Here is a 26604-nt window from a genome sequence, read left to right as displayed (position 1 = left end):
AGCATGCCATTTTTCACCTTCTTTCATTTTTTTTTTGTTCAAGCTTTCTTGTACAAAATGACTAATGGAAATTCTTTACATGGTTGAACAGTAATCTATATCTGATCAGGAAAGGGGATGGAAGAATAAAATTTGGAACATAATTTAAATAAAAAAAAATTTTTTTTTGCAAGGCAAATAGGGTTAAGTGGTTTGCCCAAGGCCACACAGCTAGGTGATTATTAAGTGTCTGAGGCCGGATTTGAACTCGGGTACTCCTGACTCCAGGCCCAGTCCTCTATCCACTGCGCCACCTAGCTGCCCCCATAAAAATGTTAAAAATTGAAAAATTAGATTTGATCATGGAGATTATAGGAAGCCACTGGAGTTACAATTCAGGAGGTGACAGAATTGAGCATTAGGATTGATGCCTTTGGATAAAGCATAAAGAGACTGGTAGCAGGCATACCAACCTGTAGGTTACTGCAATAGGTCAGGAAAGAGGAGCTGTTCACTTCCAATAGCTAATTCTCTCTTGAAATACCCATCTTCAATTTAAACACTGCAAACTACCACCCTTAAGAATTCTAGGCTCTTTTCTAGGACTTCATGATCCCTGAAGAAATTTTATAGCAGAAGTTATTAACCAATGGGCACATGAACTTCTTGTTTTTAAACTATACTTTCAAAATTATCTTTAATATCTTTTGCTTTTTACTTTTATTTGCAAATATAACCCTCTCGTCTACTACTCAATGAACTATCCCTTGAAACAAAGATGAAAGAAACTAAACAATCTGGCAAAACCAGAAAAGTATTGTGTCTGATGGCAAGTGCAATGTTCCACATGCCAAGTAACTCAACTCCTGCAGGTATCCTTTGCTAGTGCCTTACTGCACCATCCAAAAGGCTAACCTTTTCTTGGGATTTTCCAGATATTTTTCTGACTACATCACAAAAGGAGTAGCAACCAGTAGAGTTCAGGACCTTCCAGTCACTTCAAAAGGTTGACCTGGAAACAATGTAAAGACTAATAGAATGCCTTCTGTGGGGGGTGGGAGGGAGGGAAACAAGAATGGGGGGAAAACTGTAAAACTCAAAATAAATAAAATCTTTCTAAAAAAAAAAAAAATCAGGTTGACCTGGTATCTTTCCAAGCTGGCTGCTCCTACCACTCCTCTAAGTCAAGTTCTCCCTGTCTCACAGGATTCCCACCAGGAGGGGAGATCAATGGACAGTGACAATCCCTTCCCTCATTAGTCCCATCACCCCCTTTGGTAATCTCGAAGTTTCAAGGCTGGGATGCCAAGACACCCCCTGACAATCCCTTGGACAGGATTAACTCCAATTCTCCTCCAATACTAGATCTAAGGCCCTGTGATGCTAGTCTCTGAATTTCTTTTAAAAATTATTTAACATTCTTTTAAAATTTTAAATTAAAAATTCTCTCTCTTACTTCTCTGCTACCACTGGGAAGGCAGCAATATAACAATTATACATGTGAAATCATGCAAAACATATTTCCAAAGTGTTCAGTCATTCCCCAAATGATGAGCATTTTCTGAATTTATAATTCTTTGCCCCTTCAAAAAGAGCTGCTATATTTTTGTACATATAAGTCCTTTTTCTTTTATCTCTTTGGGATATAGACCTAATAGTGGTACCACTGTGTCAAAGGTCATGAAGTTTTATAATGCCTTTGGCCTAGTTCCAAATTACTTATTTTTCTCTCAATCCCTCCAGCATTTGTAATTTATGATAGGTATAAGGTAGTCTATCAGTTTGTTTTAATCTGCATTTCTTTAATCAATAGTGACTTAGATATGAACCTAAGAAATATTCTGAATGTTGGAGGGGATATGGGAAAACTGGGACACTAATGCATTATTGGTAGAGTTTGAACTGATCCAACCTTTCTGGAGAGCAATTTGGAACTATGCCCAAAGGGTAATAAAATTGTGCAGAACAATATCCCTACTAAATCTGTATCCCAAAGAAATCAAAAAAGGGGTAAAAAACCCACATGTACAAAAATATTTTTAGCAGCTCTTTTCATAGTGACAAAGACTTGGAAATTGAGGGAATGCCCATCAATTGGGGAATGGCTGAACAAATATATGAATATATTGGAACACTATCATTCTATAAGAAATGATGAAGGATGGGATGTCAGAATAGCTTGAAAAAAGACTTGCATGAACTGATGCTGAGTGAAGTGAGCAGAACCAGAAGAATGTTGTACACACTAACACTGGGTGATGATCAACTATGGTGATGGAAAATACCATCCATATCCAGATCAAAGCTTACCATCTCTAATTTTTAAAAGTTGTCATATATTATGTCTTTTTTTCTCTCTCTTTTTCCCTCTTTTTGATTTTTTTTACAACACGATTAATATGAATCTGTTTAGCATGATTATACATGTATAGCCTATATTAGACTGTTTTCTGTCAGGAAGAGGAGGGAGAAAAATGTGAAACTCCAAAAAAAAAAAAAAAGATTGTTGAAACTACTGTTGCATGTAGTTGGAAAAATAAATTACTAAAAAGAAATATTTTGATAACCACTTTAATAATTGTTTTCCTTTGTAATTCTATGTACTTTATCTTTTCAAACATTCTGAGAGGTCAAGGATACCCAAAAGGCTAAGAACCCCTGCTTTATAGGTAAGTTTCTTCTAAGTATCAGTGATTCTCCTCACTTGAATCACCAGAAATAGGAATTTGACAAATCTCAGGGAGTCAAGTTCAATGTCCTCTTTAGAGGAAACTGAGACCTAAAGAGATGAGCCTACCTTTGTGATTGGTCAGCAATTGAGTGTCATGGGTCTTTTTATTAATAAAATGGTTAGCCACCCAGAAACTGAACTTTAAACATCACACCTTTCTAGTTCAGGGTTTTTTATTCTTTATAGTATTCTTGATTTCTCTTTATGGTATACATCACACACACTTTTATGAACAAACTTGGAACCTACAAACATTAGGAGGAAAAATCGTCCATGACCAGGAGTCAAAAAACAAACATTACTCCTGTAAATAAAAAGGGGCAGCCTAGCCAATCTTTCTCTCAAAAGGAGTGTTCCTAGGACATTCACTGAGGGAATTAGGTATCCCATAACATATATTCTAGTATTTTTGTCGTTAAAAGTTTGGTCCTTTGAGCAACAGCTTTCTCTAAAATGTGAGTGGGGGAAAAGTGAGTTGATACTTTCCTGTTCATTAGATAACTGAGATCCCTAGTTATTCACTTGAAAACTATTAATTTCCTCCTTCAGTGTCATGGTATGTGGAAAGAGACTTCAATGTGAGTACAAGAACAAGTTCAAATAAAAGGCCACCCATGTGTCCTTTGGGCCTCACTTGTGGGCTTTAGTTTCTTAACCTATCAAATGAGGAAGCTGGACTAAATTGTCCTCCAAAGCCCCTACCAGCTCTAAATTTAGGATCTTAAGTATATCATATCAAATGCAATCTAGCAAAGGAATTACAATTAATAGGCTATAGTGATTTCTGAGAGGCTTATCTAAGAAGCTAACGAACATTTATATGTTTTAAAGTTTGCCAAGCAATTTACATGTAAGCTCGTTTGATCCACAAAATGACCCTGTGAAAGAGGTGCTATAGACATGTCCATTCTACAAATGAGAAAAATGAGGCCAAGTGATTTGTTCAAGGTTGGTCACACTAGTATTTTGAGGCAGAAATTGAAGTCAGGTCTTCCTGACTTCAAGTCCAATTCTCTCCATTCACTGTACCACCTAGCTGTCCCTATATTCTTTGATGATCCCCTTTAAAATTTAAGTCAAACAAATTAGATGATATTATGTAGGTCAGCTTCAGGAATTAAGGCTTTAAAAAAACCCCATCTATTTTGAGGAGCTGACATTTTAAGATGAATAAATGAATGTTTTACCATAGCTATTTAGCAAAACTAAGTGGAAGGCTGTCTAAATATTACTGTTTCTCAAGGTCTGGTTGGAGTCTCATGCCCTTCTAGTTTAACCCAGCTTGCAGAGGGCTGTGTCTAAGGTTCTAACTAGATTAAACTCTTTCAAGGTCAGAGACTATACCTTATTCTTTATTTTAGACTGCAAGTAGTATTTTTTTGTTTGTTTTTTGCAAGGCAATGGGGTTAAGTGACTTGCCCAAGGCCACACAGCTAGGTAATTATTAAGTGCCTGAGGCTGGGTTTGAACTCAGCTACTCCTGACTCCAGGGCCAGTGTTCTATCCACTGCACCACCTAGCTACCCCGAGACTGCAAGTAGTATTAAGTAGGATATCAGCATCATTCCCCCCACATTTTTCTCTTTGGGCGAAATTGGGAGGAAGGGGGAAAAGAAGTGACACGTTTACATTTGTTGGAAGACTTCAGAAAGCATTGAGCAATTTAATGGCCATAAAAAGATTGACAAAATTTTGATATAACTAATGCAAATTCCAGCATAGTTTTCTCTTATTACCATAAAGATTTTAAATTGAGAAAAAAATTCCCATAAACTGTACTGTAACAAAAATTAACTGCAATAGAGTAACTGCATGTTATACTTAAGATTTAGAATGGAAGAAAAACACCCACATGAACAAAAAATAACTGCAATATGTAACTATGCTTTTCTCAAGTTTAAACCTAGGACATTTTATGTAATGGGTAATGACCAAGGCAACACTATCCAAGAGATCTTGGGGCATTTAATCAAACACGATCCGGTAGCTGCGTTCCTGCTCCTTGCGACGACTCTCGCAAACCTTTGATACCTCTTCCACCTTCCGCTGCAACAGGGCTGTGGGGAAACACATGATGCAATCATTTTTCTAGGGCAAAATTTTACAGAACTTCAGAGTTGGAAGGAACCTTAGCAGTCAGCTCTTATAACCCATAATTAAATAAGAGACCCCTCTTCCAAATACTCAGCGGGCGATCATCCAGTCTTTGTTCCACATCAATTAATGAAGATAGTTACTTCCTTAGATCAAATCTATGGCTGTCTATTTGTCATTGCTCCTGGTTCTGCCATCTGGGGCCAAGAAGAAGCGTTACCAAATGTGTCTCACATATAGTATCTTTTTCAGATACTTGTAGGTAGTTATTATATCTTCCCTAATACTACTAGGTCTGCAGGCTAAAAGTATACCTAGCTCCTTTCCTAGATGCTCATATGGGAGAAACTTAAGGTCTTTTATCACCCTGGTTGCCTTTGTCTGGAGTGTCCTCCCTAAAACACAGTGCCTGAATGGAACGCTAACTAACTAGCACTAAGGCCAATAGAAACTCATTCCTGGAAACCAGGCTTCTCAGATCACAGAAGCCCAAGAATACATTGACTTTTTGGGCTACCAAATAACATTACTAATGACCATTCCTGGATCTGGCAATTTATCCTTTCTAAGTCTATAGGACAATACTCCCATTTAGTTATCCTCATCTCACAACTATAGCAAGTGAGTGGGACTGATACAAGAATACAGAATTTAATGGAAAAAAAAAGTAAAGGAAGGTGGATTAGCAGTATCAGAGTTTAAACTGTATTAAAAGGTGGTAATTATAAAAACTATCAGGTACTAGCTAAGAAACAGAAAGGTAGATCATTGCGACAGAATAGACAACAGAAAATGATTAGAGTAACCTTGTATTTGACAAATGTAAAGATTTAAGATTTGGTTATAAAAAGTCACTATTTAGAAAAAGTGTTGGGAAGATTAGAAAACAGTCTGGCAAAAATTAAGCATAGACTAATATCTTAACACCCTTTACTAAGATAAGGTCAAAATAGATACATAACCTAGATACATCAGTAAATTAGAAGAACATGGAACATATTATCTATCAGAGTTTTGGATAGGAGAATTTATGAATAAAAAAACAGAAGAGCATTGTGAGATATAAAACGGATTAATTCTGATTACATTAAATTAAAAAGGTTTTGTACATATAAATCCAATGCAGGCAAGATTAGTAAGAAAGTAGAGAAATGGGAAAAGTTTTGTAGCCAGTTTCTCAGATAAAGACTCATATCTCAAATGTAGAGAACTTTATCAAATTTATGAGATCAATTCTCCAATTGATAAATGGTCAAAAGATATTGTGAAGAATGGAGGGTGTTGGTCTTCACAGGGTGTGGAAGGGGGACCCTTTGAAATCCATTACAAAGGGGAAACAGCCCTAGCCAATCACAAAACTGGGAGAGTTCTCCTAATTGATTCCAAAGATGACAAATTAGATGAGAATAACCTAGTCTTGACCTTCTCCTTTGCACATCCTCAAAGAGATCTATCTGTTCTTGTTCATTAGTATAATGAGCAGGGTGGGGAAACATAGGAACCAATGTATCAATTAGATCTGTGACCCCAGCCTATGACTGGCATGAATGGGGCAGGAACAAAGTCTTTCAAAGTGCATAAAAGAGCTTGTATGTTGGGATTTCCCTTCCCCCCTCTCTCCCACCATGAGAGGTGTGCCATTTTGTCAAGATATCTTAATAAAAAACTTTTTAACCACTCTGGACTAAGTATATCTCTTCCTGGTATTTTCCAGGAAGAACACAAGAAAATAATGAGTGCATATGGCTTGATTTCAAGCCTACTTTCTTGGTGTTCTTTGCTGGGGAAATATCTCAGAGATTCCTGGGAAGATTGGCCCAGGTTTGGAGCCAAGAATGATTAAAATGTTCTAGAAGGAAAACCATGGTAAAGGGTTGATTTCCAGGGTGGCATAGATGGCCAGAACCACCCTGGACTGGTTGAGAAGTCCTCCATGTGGGAGAGTTATACCAAAGGAGAGGCCAGAGGATACAAGGGTGTCCCAATGAGGGGGATTTGGGTTCCCACTCCAGGAATTTCCCCAAAATCTTAAAGGGGGAAGGTTGCCTCCAGGTTTGGGGGCAAGGGTGCTACGTGGCTGCTAGCTGGAAGCCAAGAAAGTCGCAAGGAAGCTGATGGGATCCAGTGCTGTGTGAGTAAGTTTGAATGTTCTGGCGGGACTGTGTGTTTGTTCTATGTTAAGTGTCTGTTTTAGGCATTTCTGGGTCTGAGGACCCAGCTGAAGTTTTAACTGGGGGGAGCTGGGAATTGGGCCAAGGAGTTTCAGAAGGTGGGGGAGAAGGAAGTAGTTGTGCAGTGGCCCCCATGTGGAAATCAGCCCCTCCCTTACTGGTAGCTGTGCTAGTGTGTAGTTAAAGAGAAAAGGGGAAGGAGACTCTTAAAAGAGAAAAAGCTGTGCTTTGGAGAGAGTTTAGAAGAGTTTAAGAGAAGAAAGAACCTTCAAGGGAAAGATTGAGAAGTTCTAGGAGGGAAGATTTTATCCTTAAGAGTGTCTGGGAAACATTCCATGCTTCCTCCCTGTAGTGGAGGGAGGGGGTGGTGGGTTGGACAAGTGGTGGTCTTGATCCCATCTGCCATCATGTTAAGGCTTGAACCCTAGTGTGTGTGTGTGGGGGGGGGGGGGGGAGAGGAGACAGGAGAGCTCAAGTGCTTAAGCCTTAAAGGGAAAGAAAAAAATATATAAAAATATAAATCCAGGGGTTAAGAGACTCCTTTATTGAAAGGAAATCATGCTTAATGAATAAATGAGTGATGACTCTCATTGTTTTTAAAGTTTATGAACTAGAGTTTTGGGGAAGTACGCTGAGGGTTTTTAAAAGAGGGATATTGGTGTTGTAACATTCTGACAAAATTTGTACAGAATGGGAGGAATCAAATAACCTAGATTGTTAAAGTAGTTTAGGATTAAACTATTTTAGCACTATTGTAACTTTTGCAAGGAGTTAAGTGGTTTGGGGTTTTAAACTTTTGTACTCTATTTTAACACCTTTGGGTGGTATTGTGTTACTAAGAAGAGAAATACCTAGGTTACTACCAGGGATGTTTACTGATTTCTTTTGGGAAAAAGTTCTTATTGGTCTTAATGTTAAGTTTAATACTGCTACCAATTGTATTTTATTTTGGATAGAGCTTTTGGAACACGAGGGCTGGTTCTCTGTGTAAGGTACTCTAAAGTCTTTATCAAACTAAGGTTGGGAAGTTTAATTGTAATTGCATTAGTTTAAATGTATCATGTATGAAATTGGATTCTAAGAATCTGGGTAAAGAGACAAAAGTGGGATCATGGGATATTCATTTTGCTCTAAGGGAAATGAGATCTTTAAATAAGAATCTTATGATTAATATATATTAACAATGTATGCTTAATTTTAAAGAAGTCAAGGAAGTGGACTTGTTAGTATCTGCAGACAGCTGATGTGTGGGGCTCTGACTGATGCTATAAGGTAACTTATTGATGAATAAGATGTATCTATCAGTTATGTGATATTCTTTTGTAACTGCAAAGAGATCATATTTGCAATATTTAGTTATCTATTGTGAATGTTATTTAAATACTGTATTGTTAAAGCCTGGGATTAATGTGATTGCTTTGAAGGGCAATAAGGAAAATATGAAAAAGGATGACCCTTTCTGGGATAGATCTGTGGGTTCATGAGTAATGTAATAATGGAAGGATTGCTTTATACAATCTAGTAATTTGTGTTTTACTCTGTTACTATGAAATTAATAACGTATGTTGGAAATTTAAAGTTACCTAAGATGTCTTAATGATTTTAAAGAAATCTGAAAAGTAATTTGTATGTTAGGGGGCAGCTAGGTGGTGCACAGGATAGAGCACTAGGCCCTGGAGTCAGGAGACCTGAGTTCAAATCAGGGAACAGATACTTAATGATTGCTTAGCTGTGTCACTTAACCCAATTGCCAAAACAAAAATAACCATTTGTATGTTGAGGATGGATAGTAGGTAAACAACTTTAGGTACAGAAGTTTCTAACCATATATGTGAATTGGGAATATTTTAGATCTATATGTATATTCCAAAGCTGTGGTTGTTTGCTTTGAAGCAAAAGCATGTAATATGAGAAAGATAAACACAAGATTTCTCTGTGCAATCTCCTGGACAAAGTAGGCATTTTTTTTGTTCTAAGAGGGTAGAAGGAGGTTTCTCTAGCAAAGGGGAATGTGATACACCATCTTTATATAGAGTGGATATTATTTCAGACAAAGGGATATCTCTAGTAGGAGATGAGGCCTGTAGGGCCAGTCATAGTTAGAAAGACCCAGGAAGGACACTCAAAGCTTTAGGTAGGGGTTTCATTGATTGGGATTCCATTAAAATTATAATTGGAAATTAGTGAATTATACTCACTGGAAGTTCTAATTAGATAAAACAACTCTTTTAGATCATGGGACTTTTAATTAATTTTCTCTCATATCAGATACCAGGATCGTCAACAAAAGGAAATGCTACTGGGTAAATGTCATGTTCTTGGAGTCAAGGAAGCCAATGGGCTAAAGATGCTAGGTGACGGGGATGTACAGCCGAAGGGGTGGCTTCTTAGTATGACTGAGATTGGACCCCTTTTACTTGATTTCCCCAAAATGACAGATGGATAATGTCTCATCTAGAAGAATAAATCTGGCCTAAGAGACTTACCCACATGACCTGCCTGGACACTGACATTGAATACTTATATCTATAAAGTAATTTTCCTTTAATGTCCTGGATCTTTATAATTACTAAGCAAACCAGAAAAAAAAAGTTTTAGGTAAACTGGATCTAATAGCCAGAGATGGGTTAGGTGTCTGGCTCTGACACCTGCTATCAGCTCCATGCTAAAATAGGAATTAAGTTTCCTTAGTTTTTGTGTTAGAGGGGATATTTAGGTAAGAAGAATGGGGAATTCTTAGGATAATTATAGTTTCAAGTTCTAGTTTAAGGAAAGGAGTGTGAGTTAGGTAAGTATACCAGGAAAAGGAAAATATGGGAATATTTGGGGAAAAAAATTCATTTTGGTTAAGGATGTTTGAGGCGTTACTGTAATGAGAGAAAAGGTTAAAATTGTTTTATTTTAGGGGTGGCTAGAGCACTGGCCCTGGAGTCAGGAGTAGCTGAGTTCAAACCTGGCCTCAGGCAAGCCACTTAACTCCATTGCCTTGCAAAAACTAAAAAAACTAAAAAATAAAAAAAAATTGTTTTAAATCAGATGCTGAGTGGTCTTAAATCTAAGATGACCGCTGAATGTATGTGTTACAATCTTGAGTCTCATTGGGAGTTTGCTCAAGTAGTAAAATACTAATGGAAGTTTGTGTTAAAAGTGAAGTATGTGCGTCAATTGGCAATAAGGCAAAATGTAAATTGTAATAACCTCCAGAATCTCCCTGAACTGTGATAGAAACGTGTTTTGATCTAAGATGTTACGTAGTTTCTCTACCAGAAGACAAGGTCTCAACTAGTCACCAGAACTGGAGAGGATTTTTTGGAACAGATTCAGAAGATGCTGAAGGAAACTGGATGCCTCCAAGGGAGACGAGACACTGTACCAGTTCATCTCCACCATCTCTCGCCTATGTGTACATTGTTTCCCTGTAATTTCCCCTTGACTCTTTAAATGTGACATCCCTACTTATGCTCTTCTCCTTATGGAAAGGAGGAGGGGAGGCAGGGTGAAAATGTTCTCCATTGAGAGACAAAAAGGGAGATTATTGGGTGGCATTATTATATCTACATGAGTCTGTATATCCTATATCTAGGGAGTGAGTCCTATCTCTGATTTAGACAACGATGTATTGGTAAAGGTGGGAGGAGAATCTAGATGACAGAAGTCAATGCCCAGTCTTTTGGTGTGGCTGTTGGACTTGCTGTTCACAGCAGTTTGAGAATTAGGTCTTTTTTTGTAAAGGACTGAAAATTGAGGGGTTATCCATTAATTGTGGAATGGCTAAACAAATTGTGGTAAAGATTGCAACTTCTATGCTTTAAGAAATGATGAAAAAATTTAAAGACTTGTATGAAATAATGAAAACTGAAATGAGCAGAACCAAGAAAATATTAACAGCAATAATATTCAAAGAATAACTGAACTAAGCTATTCTGAGTATTATTAATATTCAAATCAACTACAAAGGAACTATGGAATGTTATTAAGCTTCAGAAACACACCCACACACCTATGTCAAATGGTGACCTTCTGCAGTTCAAAGTGGGGAGGGAGATAGTTCAGAACTTAAATGCAACAAAAATTTTAAAAATAAAAATTAGCTCTGCCTCCCCTTGCTTTATATTTGGGAATCCAAATGTAAGACTTTTCATTTAGCGCTCAATCAAATTTCAACTTCTTGCATTTGGCCCAATTGAGAATTCAGATCTTTTTGTATATTGGTACTCTATCCACTGCGCCACCTAGCTGCCCCTAAAATAAAACAATTTTAACCTTTGCTCTCATTACAATAACGCTCAAAGGGCCTTAACCAAAATTATTTTTCCCCCCAAATATTCCCATATTTTCCTTTTCCTGGTGTACGTATCTAACTCACACTCCTTTCCAACTAGAACTTGAAACTGTAATTATCCTAAGAATTTTACATTCCTCTTACCTAAATATCCCCTCCCTCTAACACAAAAACTAAGGAAATATGCTCCCATAAGTGCAAAAAGTTAAGAAATAGAAATAGCTCAAGGCCAAGCATATATCCCTTGGACATTTTTAATGATGTTCTTCCAAAATGAGATTGAGCTTTTGACCTTTTCTTTCAAAATCTTTTAAAATTTAAAAAATTGTATTATTGTTTAGTCCACCTCCATCTCTTCCACAGGGACCTCAGTAAAAGACTTTATCAAGTTCCCAGTAATAGGAATGCATTCTTTCTCTGGTATCTGTTTGCAAAACTTCTTCAAACCTTTCATTCATTCATTCACTGAAAACAAAACAAAGCACCATTTGCAGGGTGGAAAAATGGAAGCAAATTCATTTCAATTTCTTGTCAGGGATTTAGAAAAGCAATGGGTAAAAACTGCCTCTCAGCAGCTGCCCTCTGGTTATCCACTACATGAATGTTCACTTCACATGGAAGCATTCTCTGAGAAAAGTCCCCAGTTAGTCCCACAAATGTATTCATTAAAGCCTATCAGTGTTACACAGAATAGTCATTAATTGAAGGCACAGGTTTGGAGGTTTTTGCAAATTAAATCTATATTAGAAATTTCAGCAAATTAAAAATTATACTTATAAATCAACATTTTTGTTTTAACATCTGCTGCTGTCCTGATTAGGGAACACCAAAATGTAACCAAGTGAGGCAACATTCCCAAAGCTAATTTGTCAAGTATATTTTTCCCTGCCCCTCCCCCCAACCCTTTTGATGTGCCAAGAGCACTCACAGAGCGCAGATTCAAAACAAAAGTATTCTAGAGACACAGACTATTCATTTGCTGATGGCAACATTATTCAATTACTAATAAACAAGTCTACCATTAAAAATTCTAAAACCAAAAGGAAAGCCGAGAAACAACTCTAGGTTACTAGAAGCTTAGCATTCTGCCCAGTCTCTAAGATGAATTTTCAAGACTTCTTAAGCTTCCACTATAAATCTCTTCAGAGATTTTCCTTCAAAGGAAAAAAAGCGCATTACTTCACCCATCTTATCCAGACCCTGGGTAAGCCTGAGACCAAGAGCTTGGGTTTTGTTCAGGTATCAATCCGTGTTATATGCAAGTCTGAACTTTAGTTCTTGAAGAAAACAGTTGATTTGGTACTGATGACAATAATTGGGCAGTACCATCCCAAAGATCAGGGTTCTTGGAAGTGAAGGGTCATGAATGACCCTGAAAGCTTAAAAGCTCAGATTTTTTTTTTTTAAATTTACAAGCCTGCAAGTTTGCCCACAGTTCACAGATTTCATTCACAGGCCTGCAGAGATCACAGATGATAAAACTTTTTTTTTTTTGGTTTTTGTAAGGCAAACGGGGTTAAGTGGTTTGCCCAAGGCCACACAGCTAGGTCATTATTCATTATTAAGTGTCTGAGAACCCAGATACTCCTAACTCCAGGGCAAGCCATTTAATCCCCTTTTGCCTTACAAAAAAAAAAAAAAAAAAAAAAAAGACAGGCTGAATAATAAAGCCCTAAGTGAGAATGCCTGAAGAGAAAGGAAACCAGCAAATGACTGGAAGGAGTTCAATATGGTGGGGAAGGTAGGCCAAACTTTTATAGTCTTGCCCACTTCCTGTGCAGGGAAGAGTCAGGACAAAAGGGTGACCCATCCCCTCAAGAGACTGGTGAGGTACACACTTTAGAGAAATGAAATGAGAAATGAACTCTTACATTTAACAATGGAATCACATTGAAAAATTGGAGGGAATCTGAGAGGGGCTTAAACTGAACAATCTGGGTCAGAAGAAGACTTTAGGTAGACAGACACAATAACATTTTCTTAATATTAAAAAACTAGACAGATGTACACTTTGGGGGCAGAGCCAAGATGGCAACAGGAGAGGAGTCTCTTGTAGGTGCTCTCTCTCAAAATTTATAAGAACTCTAACTAAAATTTCCAGAGACAGAATCCACAGAGGGATCCAGTGAGGCAATTCTCCAGCCCAAGGTAACCTGGAAAATAGCAAAAAGGCTTGGCTCCATGGGGGTTGGAGGGGCGGCCTGCCTGGGTACCTGGGAGCCAGGATCATGGCAGCAGGGACAGTTTCCTGACCTACACCCCCAGGAAACACTGGGCACAACTTGGAAGATCAGCGGGGGGGGGCCCGGCGGGGCCCCTCTGCCAGAGTGAGAGTGTGAAGCCCAGACCTCAGGGCACTCAGCAAACAGCATAACTGGAAGTAGGCAGAGCTGGTAAGCAGGAGCCCCCAGGCAATGGAGTCTTGAGTGCTCAGCCTAGGTAGGGGAGTGGAGAGAGACTGCAGAGGTCTCCTCCTCTGTACCTGGAACAGAACTCGGAGTCTGACCGACCACATTCAGACCCTGATCACAGTCTAGGCCCTGCATTGAACAGCAGCACCTCCCCCCACCTCAGTCCCGTGGCTGAGGGGTGCGCTTGTGGTCATTCACAGACCAGGAGGAAAGACAGAGATTCACACACTGAGATCCTTGTGTGTGTGTGTGTGTGTGTGTGTGTGGGGGGGGTGTCCCAATAATACTCAAAAGCTCAGGAAGCACTCCAAGACCAGGCACAGGCTGAATAAACAGAGAAAAAAAAGAGAAATTGAGAAATACATTGTCTATGATCCCAAGAAAGATCAAAATACTCAATCTGAAGATGAGGAAGTACAAGCTCCTGCTTCTAAAGACTCCAAGAAAAATGGGAATTGGGTTCAGGCTATGACAGAGCTCAAAAAAGATTTTGAAAATCAAGTGAGAGGGAGAAAAATATGAAAAAGAAGTCAGCAGCCCAGTCAAGGAGATCCAAAAAAAATGCTGAAGAAAATAACATGTTAAAAACCAGAATAGGTCAAATGGATAAAACAGTTCAAAAAGTTATTGAGGAGAAGAATGCTTTAAAGAGCAGAATTGGCCAGATGGAAAAAGAGATAAGAAAGCTCTTTGAGGAAAACAAATCCTTCGGATGTAGAATGGAGCTAAAGGAAGCTGATGACTTTATGAGAAGTCAAGACACAATACTTTAAAAGAATGAAAAATTGGAAGAAAATACCATCTCATTGAAAAAACAATTGATCTGGAAAACAGATTCAGTAAAGATAATTTAAAAATTATTGGGATACCTGAAGGTCATGAACAGGAAAAGAGCCTTGACCTCATTTTTTAAAGAATTACTACAGGAAAATTGCCCAGATATCCTAGAAGCAGAGGGCAAAATAGAAATGGAGAAAATCCACCGATCTCCCCAGGAAAGAGATACAAAAAAATCAACGACCCACAGAACTACCAAGTCAAAGAGAAAATATTACAAGCAGCTAGAACACTATTCAAATATCATGGAGCTGCAGTCAGGACCACACAGGACTGAGCAACAACCACATATGTTCCTGTTAAAATGGCCAGAGCTGAACAAAAAGTCTGATCTTCAAATACAGGACTCAGGTGAAGCATAGCGAGTGGAGGAGAAGGGTAAAATATGAGGGACTTGATGATGAACTACATGTATTCCTGCACAGAAAAATGATACTAATAATACTCATAAGAAACTACTCATTTAATAGAGCAGGTAGAAGGAGCTTTTATAGATAAAGCACAGGAAAAAGCTGAATTTGAAGATGATTTTTTTTTTCTATTACAATGAGCTATTGCAATGATACAGAAGGGGGAAGGCGAGGGGGAATGAGGGAACCTTCACTTGCATCACAGGTGGCTCGGAGAGGAAACTGCATATATACTCAATGGGGTATAGACAGCTAGAGTAAGAAGGAGAGAAGGGGGACAGGGTGAAGGGGGGGGATGTGAGTGATGGAGGAGAGGGTGGACCGTGGGGGAGAGTGGTCAGATATAATACATTTTCTTTTTTACTTCTTGCAAGGGGCTGGGATTGGATGGCCTGTCCGGGACCATAGGGGTGATATGTGGGCTCGGGGACTCTTGGCCCCAGTGCTAGTAATCAGTCTGCTACACCACTCAGTTATCCTACAGCACATTTAAGAAGAGGGACACAGTGAAAGGAAAGAGAAAATATAGTGTATGGTAGTGGGGAAGTATGGATGGAGGGAGTTGTAATCAGCAATGGCAAACGTGGAAAAATATGGAAGTAGACTTATCCTGAAGAATGTGATCCACCAGTAACAGAGTTGGTGATGTTGGAACAAAGACTGAAGAAAATTTATTATTATTATTTTTTTTGGGGGGGGGGTGCAGGGTGGATGGGGTTGGGTGGCTTGCCTGGGGCCATACAGCTGGGTGATTGTTGGGTGTCTGAGGCTGGATCTGAACCCACATGCTCCTGACTCTGGGGCTGGTGCTCCATCCACTGTGTCACCTAGCTGCCCCTGTTGCTGTTGTTGTTATTACTATTATTTTAATTTTTTCATTTTTCCTTTATTTTATTGCTCATGTATTTTTGGGGGGAGGAGGTATTATGTTTACTCTTAAACAAGAATATTTTAGTAACGTATGGAAAACATCAGTTGTACAAAAATAAAATATATGGCCCCCCCCAAATAAAAAAGGGTACAGTTTCTTCTTGAAAACACAAGGTCTCTGAATGAAGAGAGTGGACTCATCCTTAAAGTATAGAGATAAAGAAGCATTCAGGAAACACATGTGACAAAGGGTAATTTAAAAATTCTGATTATTGGAAAATATTTCCAGGAGCATCCTGATGTCAGATTGAACCAACTGGAGAGAGATGGTTGTTAAATTTTCATTGTAATCATTTGCACTTCAGAAATCAGTTAATTCTACAAATTAGTGCTTGTTTGTTGTTTCATTAATTGTTAAGATTTAATATAATGATGGTGAAAATGTCCATATGGACAACTGGGAACAATTGGGAAATTAACATTTGTCCAAGCTTCCACAAAAGATGATATTACTTAATAAACATTATTTTACAATAAAAAAAGTACACTTTGACAGCCACTGTCAAAAACACAATTTTGCTGTTCTAAAGGTTCACCATCTCTGAAGGAATTCTCTTTACATGATACAAAACCATCCAAACTCTTCAAAGCGATTCTGCCAAGAACCAACTCTCATTCTGATTTGGAAAGGAACCTCTTTTCTTTAACTTTAACTTTACAAAATAGGCTCAATTCCAAACAATGCAAAAATGGAATACCCTTTGCCTTTGGCAGGTGGTAGGTTTCTCCATCATAGGAATTAATCAAGAGAAAGTTGGAAGGTTATTTATCAGCTATGTAGTCAAATAGATTCTCTCCTTTGGATTTAGTTTGGATGAGATGGTCCCTGAACTCTCAGGTGGCTGGGATTCTCAGACTCTGATAGAAAGTCAATAAAAATTCCAAAGCTCGAACTGGAAAGGAGCTCAATGATTATAGAGTCCAATCCCCTCATTTCTACAAATGACAAATGCAGATCCAGAGAATGGAAGTGACTTGTCCTAAGTCAACTGGCTAATAAGTAGCTTAACTAAGATCAGAAGCTGGTGCCTAGACTCCAAATCTAGCCCTCTGTCCATAGTTTTAAACCAGATTCCAAAGATAGAAATGAGGTTTTCAAATGAATACTAATTTTTATCTTAAAATTCGATATGAGCTATGTATGCAGAGAGAGAAGCAAAGCTAAAAGAATCCTCCCAACACTGCCCAATTCAAGAGCTATGGAAAAGGAACTATTTTCCAAGCTATCAAGGAATCTGCTTTCTTCCAATACAAACAAGAATGTCATACTGCTGACTAAAGATACATGATAGGAAGTAATGAACCCATCCATTCACTTAAAAGTCTAAACAGGAGAAACCAGGTTGATGAGGTAAATGAGTCAAAGAACAAGGTAACAGTCCTTCCTGGATGCATCCCAGCTTTTATATGATACCTGGATTCAAAGCAGCTTTCTAGCCTCTCAGTGTCTGTAAATGCCTCTGCCTCACAGGGCTGCTTGTGGTTGGCAAGATCAAGGAAAGGAAAACCCCTCAGTGGTGCAGATCATCAACACCTCCTATGAGTGAAAATTCAAGGGTTCACTACTAAGAGAACTTGAGAATTTCAGATTGCTTTACCTTCCTCCATTTGAACCTTGCTCAGATGCCTCATTGCAAGGCAGAACTGAGCCTGAGCTCCCCAAGGCCAGGTCATGAGCATACAACATCTGGCATTCCCCACCAAACTTTGCCAATGAGTTCAGTGTTGATTGAGGTTCAGTATCTGGAGGCCAGTTCATACTGAGAAAATGATCCATTTTGGAAGCACCCAAGAGCTTTACAATTTCCCAAAGTATTTTCACACACATCATCTTATATGGGTCTCCCAACAAGTCCATGAGGGAGGGAGAGCAGTTTATTATTATTCTGTTTTACAGATGAGCAAATTGAGGTTTAGAGGTAAAATCTACTTGCTGAAAGTCAAAATAGTGAATAGCTGAGTTAGGACTCAAATACAGGTCTTCTAACTTGGAGTCCAGGGTTTTTCCCATGATAGCATTCTTGCTGAGTAAATTCCAGGAAATCATTGAATTAAAAAAAAAGAATCATTAAGGTAGCTAGGTTATCAAGGGCAAATCATCCAACTTCTCAATGCCCCTGGATAAGTAGCAACTGAAGGCCGATTTTTCCCTAAGTTGGTCTGGTCACAGGAACAAGAACAGCAGCAACAACGACAACAACAATTACCTGTCCTAAAGGACAGGCAATGTTTCGGTTTTGATAACCTAATCTAAACTTTATTTAACAGAATTTCCTGAGACAAAAAAAGTATGACCATAGCTCTCTTTTATTTACAAGGGGGCAGGTGGCTCATTAATGAAGTTATGAAAACATATTCATCAACTGGAAGACATAAAACACGGTCTAATTAACTGAAATGGGGCAAGGTCAATTTTTAAGACTCAAAATCTTTGAGTCACTCTTGGACAATTAAAAGCATGTTTTCCCAAATGTTTGAGGGGTTTTGCCCCTTAAGGCCAGGAGATGGCCCTATAAACCAAATGACATCAAGGTTTCCCAGAGAATTTATTAAAGAGGAGGAAAGGAAAATAAAGCAGTCTTACGCAATACATCAGATTCTCTTATAGAAGAGACAACAATTTAAACTAGAAATCAAAGATATCTTTGAACAACTTTCAGCTTGTCTTTGGTGAGATAAAAACAGTGAGTTTTTAATTAATAAAGATTTGAAAAGATTTCTATCTCAACTTGACTTTGAATTTGCCCTGTTGGCTGGCACAAGTAAGTTGCAAAAGAAAAACAAACACATATATACAAACACACTATATCTCCTTTAAAAAACCTCATGACTTCTGAACAGCTGGAGGGCAAAATTGCTTCTCCCAAAACGACCCCAGAGGTACTTTATGGCAATAGTTATTTGCTAGGATTTGTGAACTCATTAAATTCCTTAGAAATTTTCAGCTATACAAAAATGTTCTTGACTTTTGACCTTAAACCCTAGCACTGTTTCACTGCCTAGTAGGCATACTATAACGCTGTAGGAGACAGCACCTCCCCAGCCTTCAAGGTCTTTTACCATGATTCCCTCCTTGGTCCCCAGCTTCAACCTAAGGCAAACCTTCCAGAGAAAAGTCATCTCTCCACAACCACAAAGCCCATGATTTCAGTTTCCCCAAAGCCCAAATGGAAAGGTCTTTTCTCAGTGCTCATCCTCCTTGACCTCTCCATAGCCTCTCTCCTGGATGTAGATTTTTGTTAACACTGCCCTTCCCTGGTTATGTTCTCCAACAACTCCTACTCTGAACCTGACTGCCCCTTCTCTGTCTCTGCTACAGGATCTTCATCCAAGATATTACTGTTAATGGCAAGTATTCCCCAAAGCTCTGTCCTGGGCCCTCTTTGCCCTCTATACTATTTTCCTTTGTGACTTCCTAAGTTCTCATGGTTTCAATGATCATCTTTATGTAGATGATTCTCAGATTTCTCCAACCATACCTTTTTCCTGACCTCTAGTTCCCCATTTTCAACTATTAGACATCTCAATTGGATAGCTCATAGACATGCCCAAAACAGAGTACCCCTTCTTCCTGCCTTTCCCATTGCTGTCAAGAGCACTACCATTCTCCTAGACAATCAAGCTTTTGTAACTTAGTTGTCATCTTCAATTCTTCACTATCTCCCCTCCCTCCCATGTCTAATCAGATGCCAAGTCCTGTGTGGTGGAGTTTCAAAGCATCTCATATATCCTTCCTCCTAACTGTGGCCCCACCCTGGTATAGGCCTTTACACCTTGGACTACTACTGTAGACTTCTGATTCGTTTCCTTGCCTCAAACCTATCCTTTACTTGGTTGCCAAAATGATCTTCCTAAAGCAAAGGTCCAATTGTATCCCATCTCTTCCTCCTCCAAATCAATAAACTCCAGTGGCTCCCTATCTCTTCAAGTCTGTTTAGCATTCAAAGTCCATTCTAATCTGAGTCCCGTTCTGACCTTCCAGGCTTTCCACCTACTCCTTCACATAATCTGCCCCATCTCCCAATCCCAGGCCTTCTCACTGCCTGGCATTCCCTCCCTTCTTGTCACTTCTGGGCCTCTCTCAGTTCCCAGTGAAAATCCAACTTTCTGCAAGACGACTTTGCTGATTTCCCTTCATGCTGGGGACCTTTTCTCTGTGATCCTCCCCAGTTTATCTTACCCACCCTGGTATAGGCCTTTACACCTGGACTACTTCTGTAGGCTTCTGGTTCGTTAATCCATGGTTGTTAGTGTTGCTTTCCCATTAGACTGTGAGCTGTCTAAGGGCAGGGACTGTTCTGTTACCTTTATATCACTAGCACAGTGCCTGGCATTACATGATGAACTGACTCCCCAGCAATACTCAACAATCTGAATCAAAAGCCAGTGAACTGTGGTCTAACTGTACCAGCTGGCCCCAAAGAACTAGAGATATAAGTACAATTAGTCCTTCCACATTGTGGGGGTTCAGGAACCCAATCTCGAAAATCTGGGTAAAATTTTTCAGAGCCCTCCTTTCTTACCAAAGAAGACTGAATTTTTTCTTTTCTTTGTTGGGGTGTTTAGGCTCACTGTGAAATTTGGGTTGATATATACAATAATCTATATTTTCTGCATTTCTGAGTTTCTAAACTTTTTCTGTGGCATCTGCTGACCTTTACGTGTTGTATGTCAGCTTCTGCAAAAATCCCCCCAAATTCTCACTTCATTTCTCTGCTGACGCAGGATATATTTACAAATGCAGAACTGACAAAATCCCAGAGCTTCATCTAATACCAGAAAGTTGGGTCTCTCTGAGCCCCTGATTTCCACCTGCAGTTAAAAACCTACTCTTGATTATTCATGATAAGGAAGAGGAGAAGAAACATGGAGAATATCCACTATGTGAGACTTAGAAATGTACATAGAAACATCTACATGTTCCAGTAACTCCTGGATAACCAAGAGAAGAGCTATTGGAATACCTGAGACAACCTGCTCATGGAGATTCAACTTTGGGCAAAATATTACACTATGAGTTAAACAAAAGTACTTATGTGCAAGCCACCTTCAAAGGAAGCTTAATTCTTTCACATTAAATATGTGAATTGATTAATAAAGCAGTTGCTGTGCCTTACAAGAAAATAAATCTGTACTATATTAAAGATGATAAAAATCATTAAGAATATTTGCCAGTATGTGCCCTGCCCAAAGTTAGTACTCGGCAAATAGTCATTCCTCATATCTGCTTCACTAAGAACTTCATTGTGTCATTTGATATCTACTCTAAATCTACATTAACCTCTTTTACCTAATCACTGCAATTCAATTTCATTGATCTGGACTAAATAAGGGAGCACAGAGTCTCAATTATGAATTTGGGGGACCACTGTGGTTTCATTACTTTTAAGCATTCAATTGGAACTTATCATCGAGGAAATGTTCTTAAGAGAGAAGAAATCTAGACCTCACTTGTTAAGTCACTGCTAATTTATTATATCATTTGTTCTCTCCAGTCATTAAACCTGTTTCTCCTTTTCATCAGGTGAAATAAATCAACTGCAATTTTGTGTATAGTTAAAAAAAGAGAATATTTCCCAGACTTTTTAAAATATAAAACTAATTTTTCAAAAACAATTTATTTTTAGGTTTTTGCAAGGCAAATGGGGTTAAGTAAGTGGCTTGCCCAAGGCCACACAGCTAGGTAATTATTAAGTGTCTGAGACCGGATTTGAACCCAGGTACTCCTGACTCCAGGGCCTGTGCTTTATCCACTACGCCAACTAGCCGCCCCCCCAAAAACAATTTTTAACCAGCATACAACAAAGTATTTATAGTAGCACTTTAGTGGTAGCAGAAACCTAGAAACAAAGTGGGTGCTCATCAACCACAGAATGACTGAGCAAATTATGGTAGTCGAATGTAATGAATTATCTTTGTGCTATAAAAAGCAAATAAGATAAATTTAGAGAAAAATATGACCTGAGGTAAAGTAGAATTAAAGCAATATACAACTCATCTAATGTGAACTAAAAGAACACTATAATCAAAAGTAATTAAGAAAATGAAGGACCTTTCTCTCTTTCTTGGAGAGTTGGGGGATAGAGGGTGGGGTGGAGAGGACCTACAGAGGTAGAATTCTGTGTACACCATATACAGTGTAGTCATTGTTTTAGTTTTGTTTAACTCTCACTGGATGGAGTATAACTGGCTATGATGTGAAAATATCACCTCCATTATTAAAGATGAGGAAACTGAGGCTCTGATATTAAGGCTTAGAGTACCAAGATACAAATCCCTTATTTCTTGAACCTGAGTAGTTCAGTGGATAGTATTGAGCTTAAGAGTCAAAAAAACTTAAGTTCAAATCTGACATCAGACACTTACTAGCTGTGTGATCCAGGGCAAGTCATTTAACTGCTGTCTGCCTCATTTTCCACATCTGTGAAATGGGGATAAGAATAGCATCTCCCTCCCAGGGTTGTTGTGAGGATAAGATGAAATATTTGTAGTGTTTAGCACAAAGTGCCTGACACATAATAGATGTTTAATGTTTATATTCCCTTCATTTCCCAATGCAAGTATTTGTTTCCTTTGCTTTCCCTTGCACAAATCCAATGTCTTTTCCACAATGCTATGCTTTATCATTTTCCTGCATAATAACTGGTCATTTATGAATAACTTGGATTAGTTTGGTCATTATCATTTTACTGGGGCAATGTCACCTACTTATTTCCACTTTCCAGCAAAATTCAAACCCTCCCCTGGAAGAAGTATCTCTTGAGCTTTATTATCTTGTATTTGTTATTTTGTGGTATAAAAGAAAAAAGGCTCCTTGGGATTGAATGAATTGAGGAGAGAAACCAGGGTCAGCTGTGAGCTCCTTTATTAAGACTTCTGATACCTGTTTCATATTACTACAAAAATCTTTCACACACAGAAGCATCTTCTGCTCAATTATCCATGCTATTGTGTGAGTTTCCAGAAATAGTCACTCTAAGAGTAAACAGTTGTCACTACTCACCTCCCCCCTGATCGTCCACTGATGTCATGAAGACAAGAGAAGACGGGGGTGGGGGGCGGCATGAGAGAAAGGGGTGGTAGTGTGTGAAAATCAAACTTTAGTCTTACACCAAAGAAGCAGCATTAGTTACTAGTTTTATATCATCAAATATTTCAAGTAAAGGATAAACAGGCTGAAATTCCAGTTCTTCCTATGTGATAACCTAGGAATTCCAGGTGAAAAGAAAATGGATGCTCTCCTTTGGAACATAAAGATAAGGGAGTCCTGCTGACCTATTGAAATTAGGCTGAGAGCTGCAGCGACTTGTTTACCAGTCTTGGACAGTCTGCATTGCAGTGTGTGGCCTTGAAGCAGAGTGGAGCTGCTGAGGCTATGAAGGCACAAAGCCTGCAGCCCTGGCCTTAGAACAGCCAATCATTCAAGGCCAACATTGTTCTAAAACACCCCATTAAGAGATGGGTGAGTTACCTTCTAACTAGATTATCAGAGTCTCTCCCATAAGTTAAACAAATTCAGGGTTCTTTGATAATGAATGAAGAAAATCTACACTGATTACAATTCTCTCCATTTGGAATGGGAGATAACAAGCTGGACTCAGTCCCTCCTCCTTCCTTTAGGGCTGCCCTGCTTTTATTTCTCCCCGAGCTTCGAGCTCTGCTGGGAAGCCACATGCAGGCTTAGGGAGTTTTCCAAGTACCGTGCCCAAGTTCAGTCAGGACTCAGTATGGCTGGGCCAAGGGGGGATACCTGCCTCAGACTCGATAGTTTCTCCCAGAAGCCTTGTCAGTCATTGCAGAAGCAGAAGGGGAGCCAACATGTTTATCCTCATTGCCACTCCAGCCAGGCAGAAATGGCAAGGCTTTTTCCTAGTTATAGTATAGTTCAATAAGCAGATTCTGGGTAGGGGTTCCCAGCACTTTTCACACTTGAAATTTTGTCTCAAGTTACATTTGGTTTGATAGAGATTAGGTTTTCGTCCTGGGGTCCATGAACTTGGAAGGAAAAAAATGCATCTTCACTTTCATTATCTCTTGTTTTTTTGGGGGAATTTTTTGTATTTTATTTTAAGCATTAAAAAACATTTATTCTGATACCCCCCCCCCATTTTACTAGATTTCTCCAGTACATAAAAATCGTTCAGAAGTCCTGGTCTAGGCCATCCTACAAGGGTGGGAAATGGGGTGCTCTGAGTAATCAAATACTTTGGCAAACAGTAATCTTTAGATGGTTAGAGACAGCTAGGTGGTTAAGAGGATAAAGTGCTGGGCTTGGAGTAAGTAAGACCAGAGTTCAAATCTAGTCTTAGATACTTAGTGGCTATGTGACCCTGGGCAAGACACTTTAAGCCATCTGCCTTAATCCACTGGAGAGGAAATGGCAAACTGCTTCAGTATCTTTCCCAAGAAAACCCCATAGACAATACTGGAGTGCTGTAGTTCACACCGTCATTGAACAACAACAACCATAGAGGGAACCTTCATTTTATAGAACACAACATTTAGTATGGTGTCTGGCAAATATGTAGATGCTTAATAAATAGTCATTGACTAGCAAATGACTCGAAAGCCCAACCTTGACAGAGCTAAGTTTAATCAGGAATGGAGCAGCTGCAATTACTATTATGTCTTTTACAGTCATTCTCTGCCAGCTCCTAACCCTGTGAAGTACAAGTTTGAAATGATTTGTCCAAGATCTCACAGCTAAGAAGTATGAGGTGAGATCTGAACTCAGGTATTCTGGTCTCACCCTCTTTCTATCACACCTGGATGAGCTGACTCAAATACCAACAGCCCTGTAATTCAGATCCACTACTCCCAAAGTTTCATTGCCTTTCTCATTTTTTATGCAAAGAATGTTTAATTTACAGAATTGGAAGCAGAGAGCCAATTTACATCACATAACTGAAGCTCTGAACTAAAGGATTTTTGCTTAAGTTTTAAAAGGAAATGAAATATTTACTAAGTGGATTCTATGTACAAACCCCCTGGGCCTGGCTGGAGATAAAAACAAGGATAAGACAAAGAAAAAAAGGCTTTTGCTCTAGAAACAAGAAGTAGAAGAATATGCCTGAGCTCAATCAGGTCAATATAATCAAGGCTGGGATAAAGAAGGGCAAGATGAAATTAAGGAATCAGATTTGAGAAACAAAAATACCACCCCTCCCAAATCAATGAAATTGTATTGTGTTCAGGTAGGGTTTCTCCATTAAGGCAGAAAATCTTATGTGGGGCCTTGGAGATTTTTTTTGAGCCTTCCATGTAATCAGTAAGTAATTCATTGGCAATTGAGAGAAAGACCTCAAATAACTAACACTGAAATGCTTTACAATCAATCAGTACTCGTTAAGCATCCTAGGGCTCAGTGTACTGTTGTCAAGGATCCACTTAGTAAATGTGCAGAGGTTCATCACCAGGCAATGAAAATCACTGGTGATAATTTTTGTAGCCACTGAAACTCTTAAATTAGTTTGTGTCATACGAAGATTCCAATTGCTGAGAGGAGAAATCAGCAGAGGGCAACACCTCCTTATACTAAGCTCCTATGAGATTCAGATAGAATACAGATTGGATACAATTTCTAACACTTTTAAACCACTCATTTTAGAATACAGCATCCCTAAGGCACCTTGTAATACCATTATGGATATACATAAGTAATCCCTGTGTCTGAGGCATCCATGTTAAAAGCATGACCTGTAGCATCTCAATCAGCAGAAAAATAAGACTATCCCAGGCTCCCAAGTCTAGAGCTAGAAAGGGACTAAGGGATCAGTTACTCTCACCACCTCCTTTTCCAGAACACAAACCCAAGTTCCAAAGGGCTAAAAGACATGCTCAAAGTCACACTGGCGAAGCAGAGATTTAAACTTAGACCCTTTGATGATCAAAGAGCTCAAGTGCTCTTCTTTTTACCAATGTTGACCTTTCACACTATATAGCTAATTAGGCATACCCATTAAATCCTACCTGAATTTTGATCAATCCATTGAAGCGAATCCATATGTGCATTCAAAATTTTACAGATCTGTTGGAGCTAAAAAGACAAAATAAAGTGTGTTACAGTTCTGATGTTCTCACCTAAAAGAGAAACAAGAGTGAGTAAAATGAACTGAGGGTGGTGGTAAAGAAATCCAATCGGGGTGGCTAGGTGGCACAGCAGATAGAACATCTGCCCTGAAGTCAGGAGGACCTGAGTTCAAAACAGAACTCAGGGCCTCAGACACTTGCCTAGCTTTGTGACCTTGGGCAAGTCACTCTTAACCCCAAGGCCTTAAATAAATAAACAAACAAATAAATAATTAAATAAAAAGCTCATTGCCAGCTAGAGAACATCCATCTACCCTCTATTTCAATGAGAGAACAAAAAACACTGATGGGTTTATAGATGTTTTGACCTGTATGCAAAACTTTTAGTTGGGAGAGTTTTGTCCTTCTGAGTTTAAACAAATACAAGAAGAGCGAGTTGTTGCGTTGTTTTTCAGTCATGGGTGGCTCTTCTTGATCCCCTTTGAGGTTTTCTTAGCAAAGATATTGGAGTGGTTTTTCTCTCCCTTTCTCTGACTCATTTTAGAGATGAGGAAACTAAGGCAAAAAGAGGTTAAGTGACTTGCCCAGAGTCTCACAGTCAATATATGAGGTTAGATTTGAATTCAGAAAAATGAGTTTTCCAGGCCTGGGGTGCCATTCACTATGCCACCTAGCTGCCCATATTATGGGGTATCCTAATCACTGCCCCACCTATCTAGCCATATAATAG

The 26604-nt window shown here is 38.8% G+C and overlaps 1 protein-coding gene across 4 annotated transcripts in view; it reads right to left on the bottom strand.

Annotated features, from left to right (window-relative positions):
- NUP62 (nucleoporin 62) overlaps positions 1-26604 on the bottom strand; it is a 77640-nt gene that overhangs the window by 10535 nt on the left and 40501 nt on the right. For 3 of the 4 annotated variants that reach the window (XM_074207031.1, XM_074207030.1, XM_074207029.1), the window contains 2 exons: positions 25815-25881; positions 1099-4767 (listed from right to left, as the gene is read on the bottom strand). In XM_074207031.1, the coding sequence (XP_074063132.1) occupies positions 4676-4767; positions 25815-25881 (159 nt within the window). In that variant the 3' untranslated portion in view covers positions 1099-4675. Of the gene's footprint in view, positions 1-1098; positions 4768-25814; positions 25882-26604 lie in introns of those variants that run through there. The other variant, XR_012472498.1, reaches the window with a different exon arrangement.

The sequence above is a fragment of the Macrotis lagotis genome, chromosome X (assembly GCF_037893015.1).
Source record: "Macrotis lagotis isolate mMagLag1 chromosome X, bilby.v1.9.chrom.fasta, whole genome shotgun sequence".
Taxonomy (NCBI): Eukaryota; Metazoa; Chordata; class Mammalia; order Peramelemorphia; family Peramelidae; genus Macrotis; species Macrotis lagotis.
The sequence above is the reverse complement of the archived record's forward strand: the minus strand, read 5'-3'. Positions and strand labels throughout refer to the sequence as shown.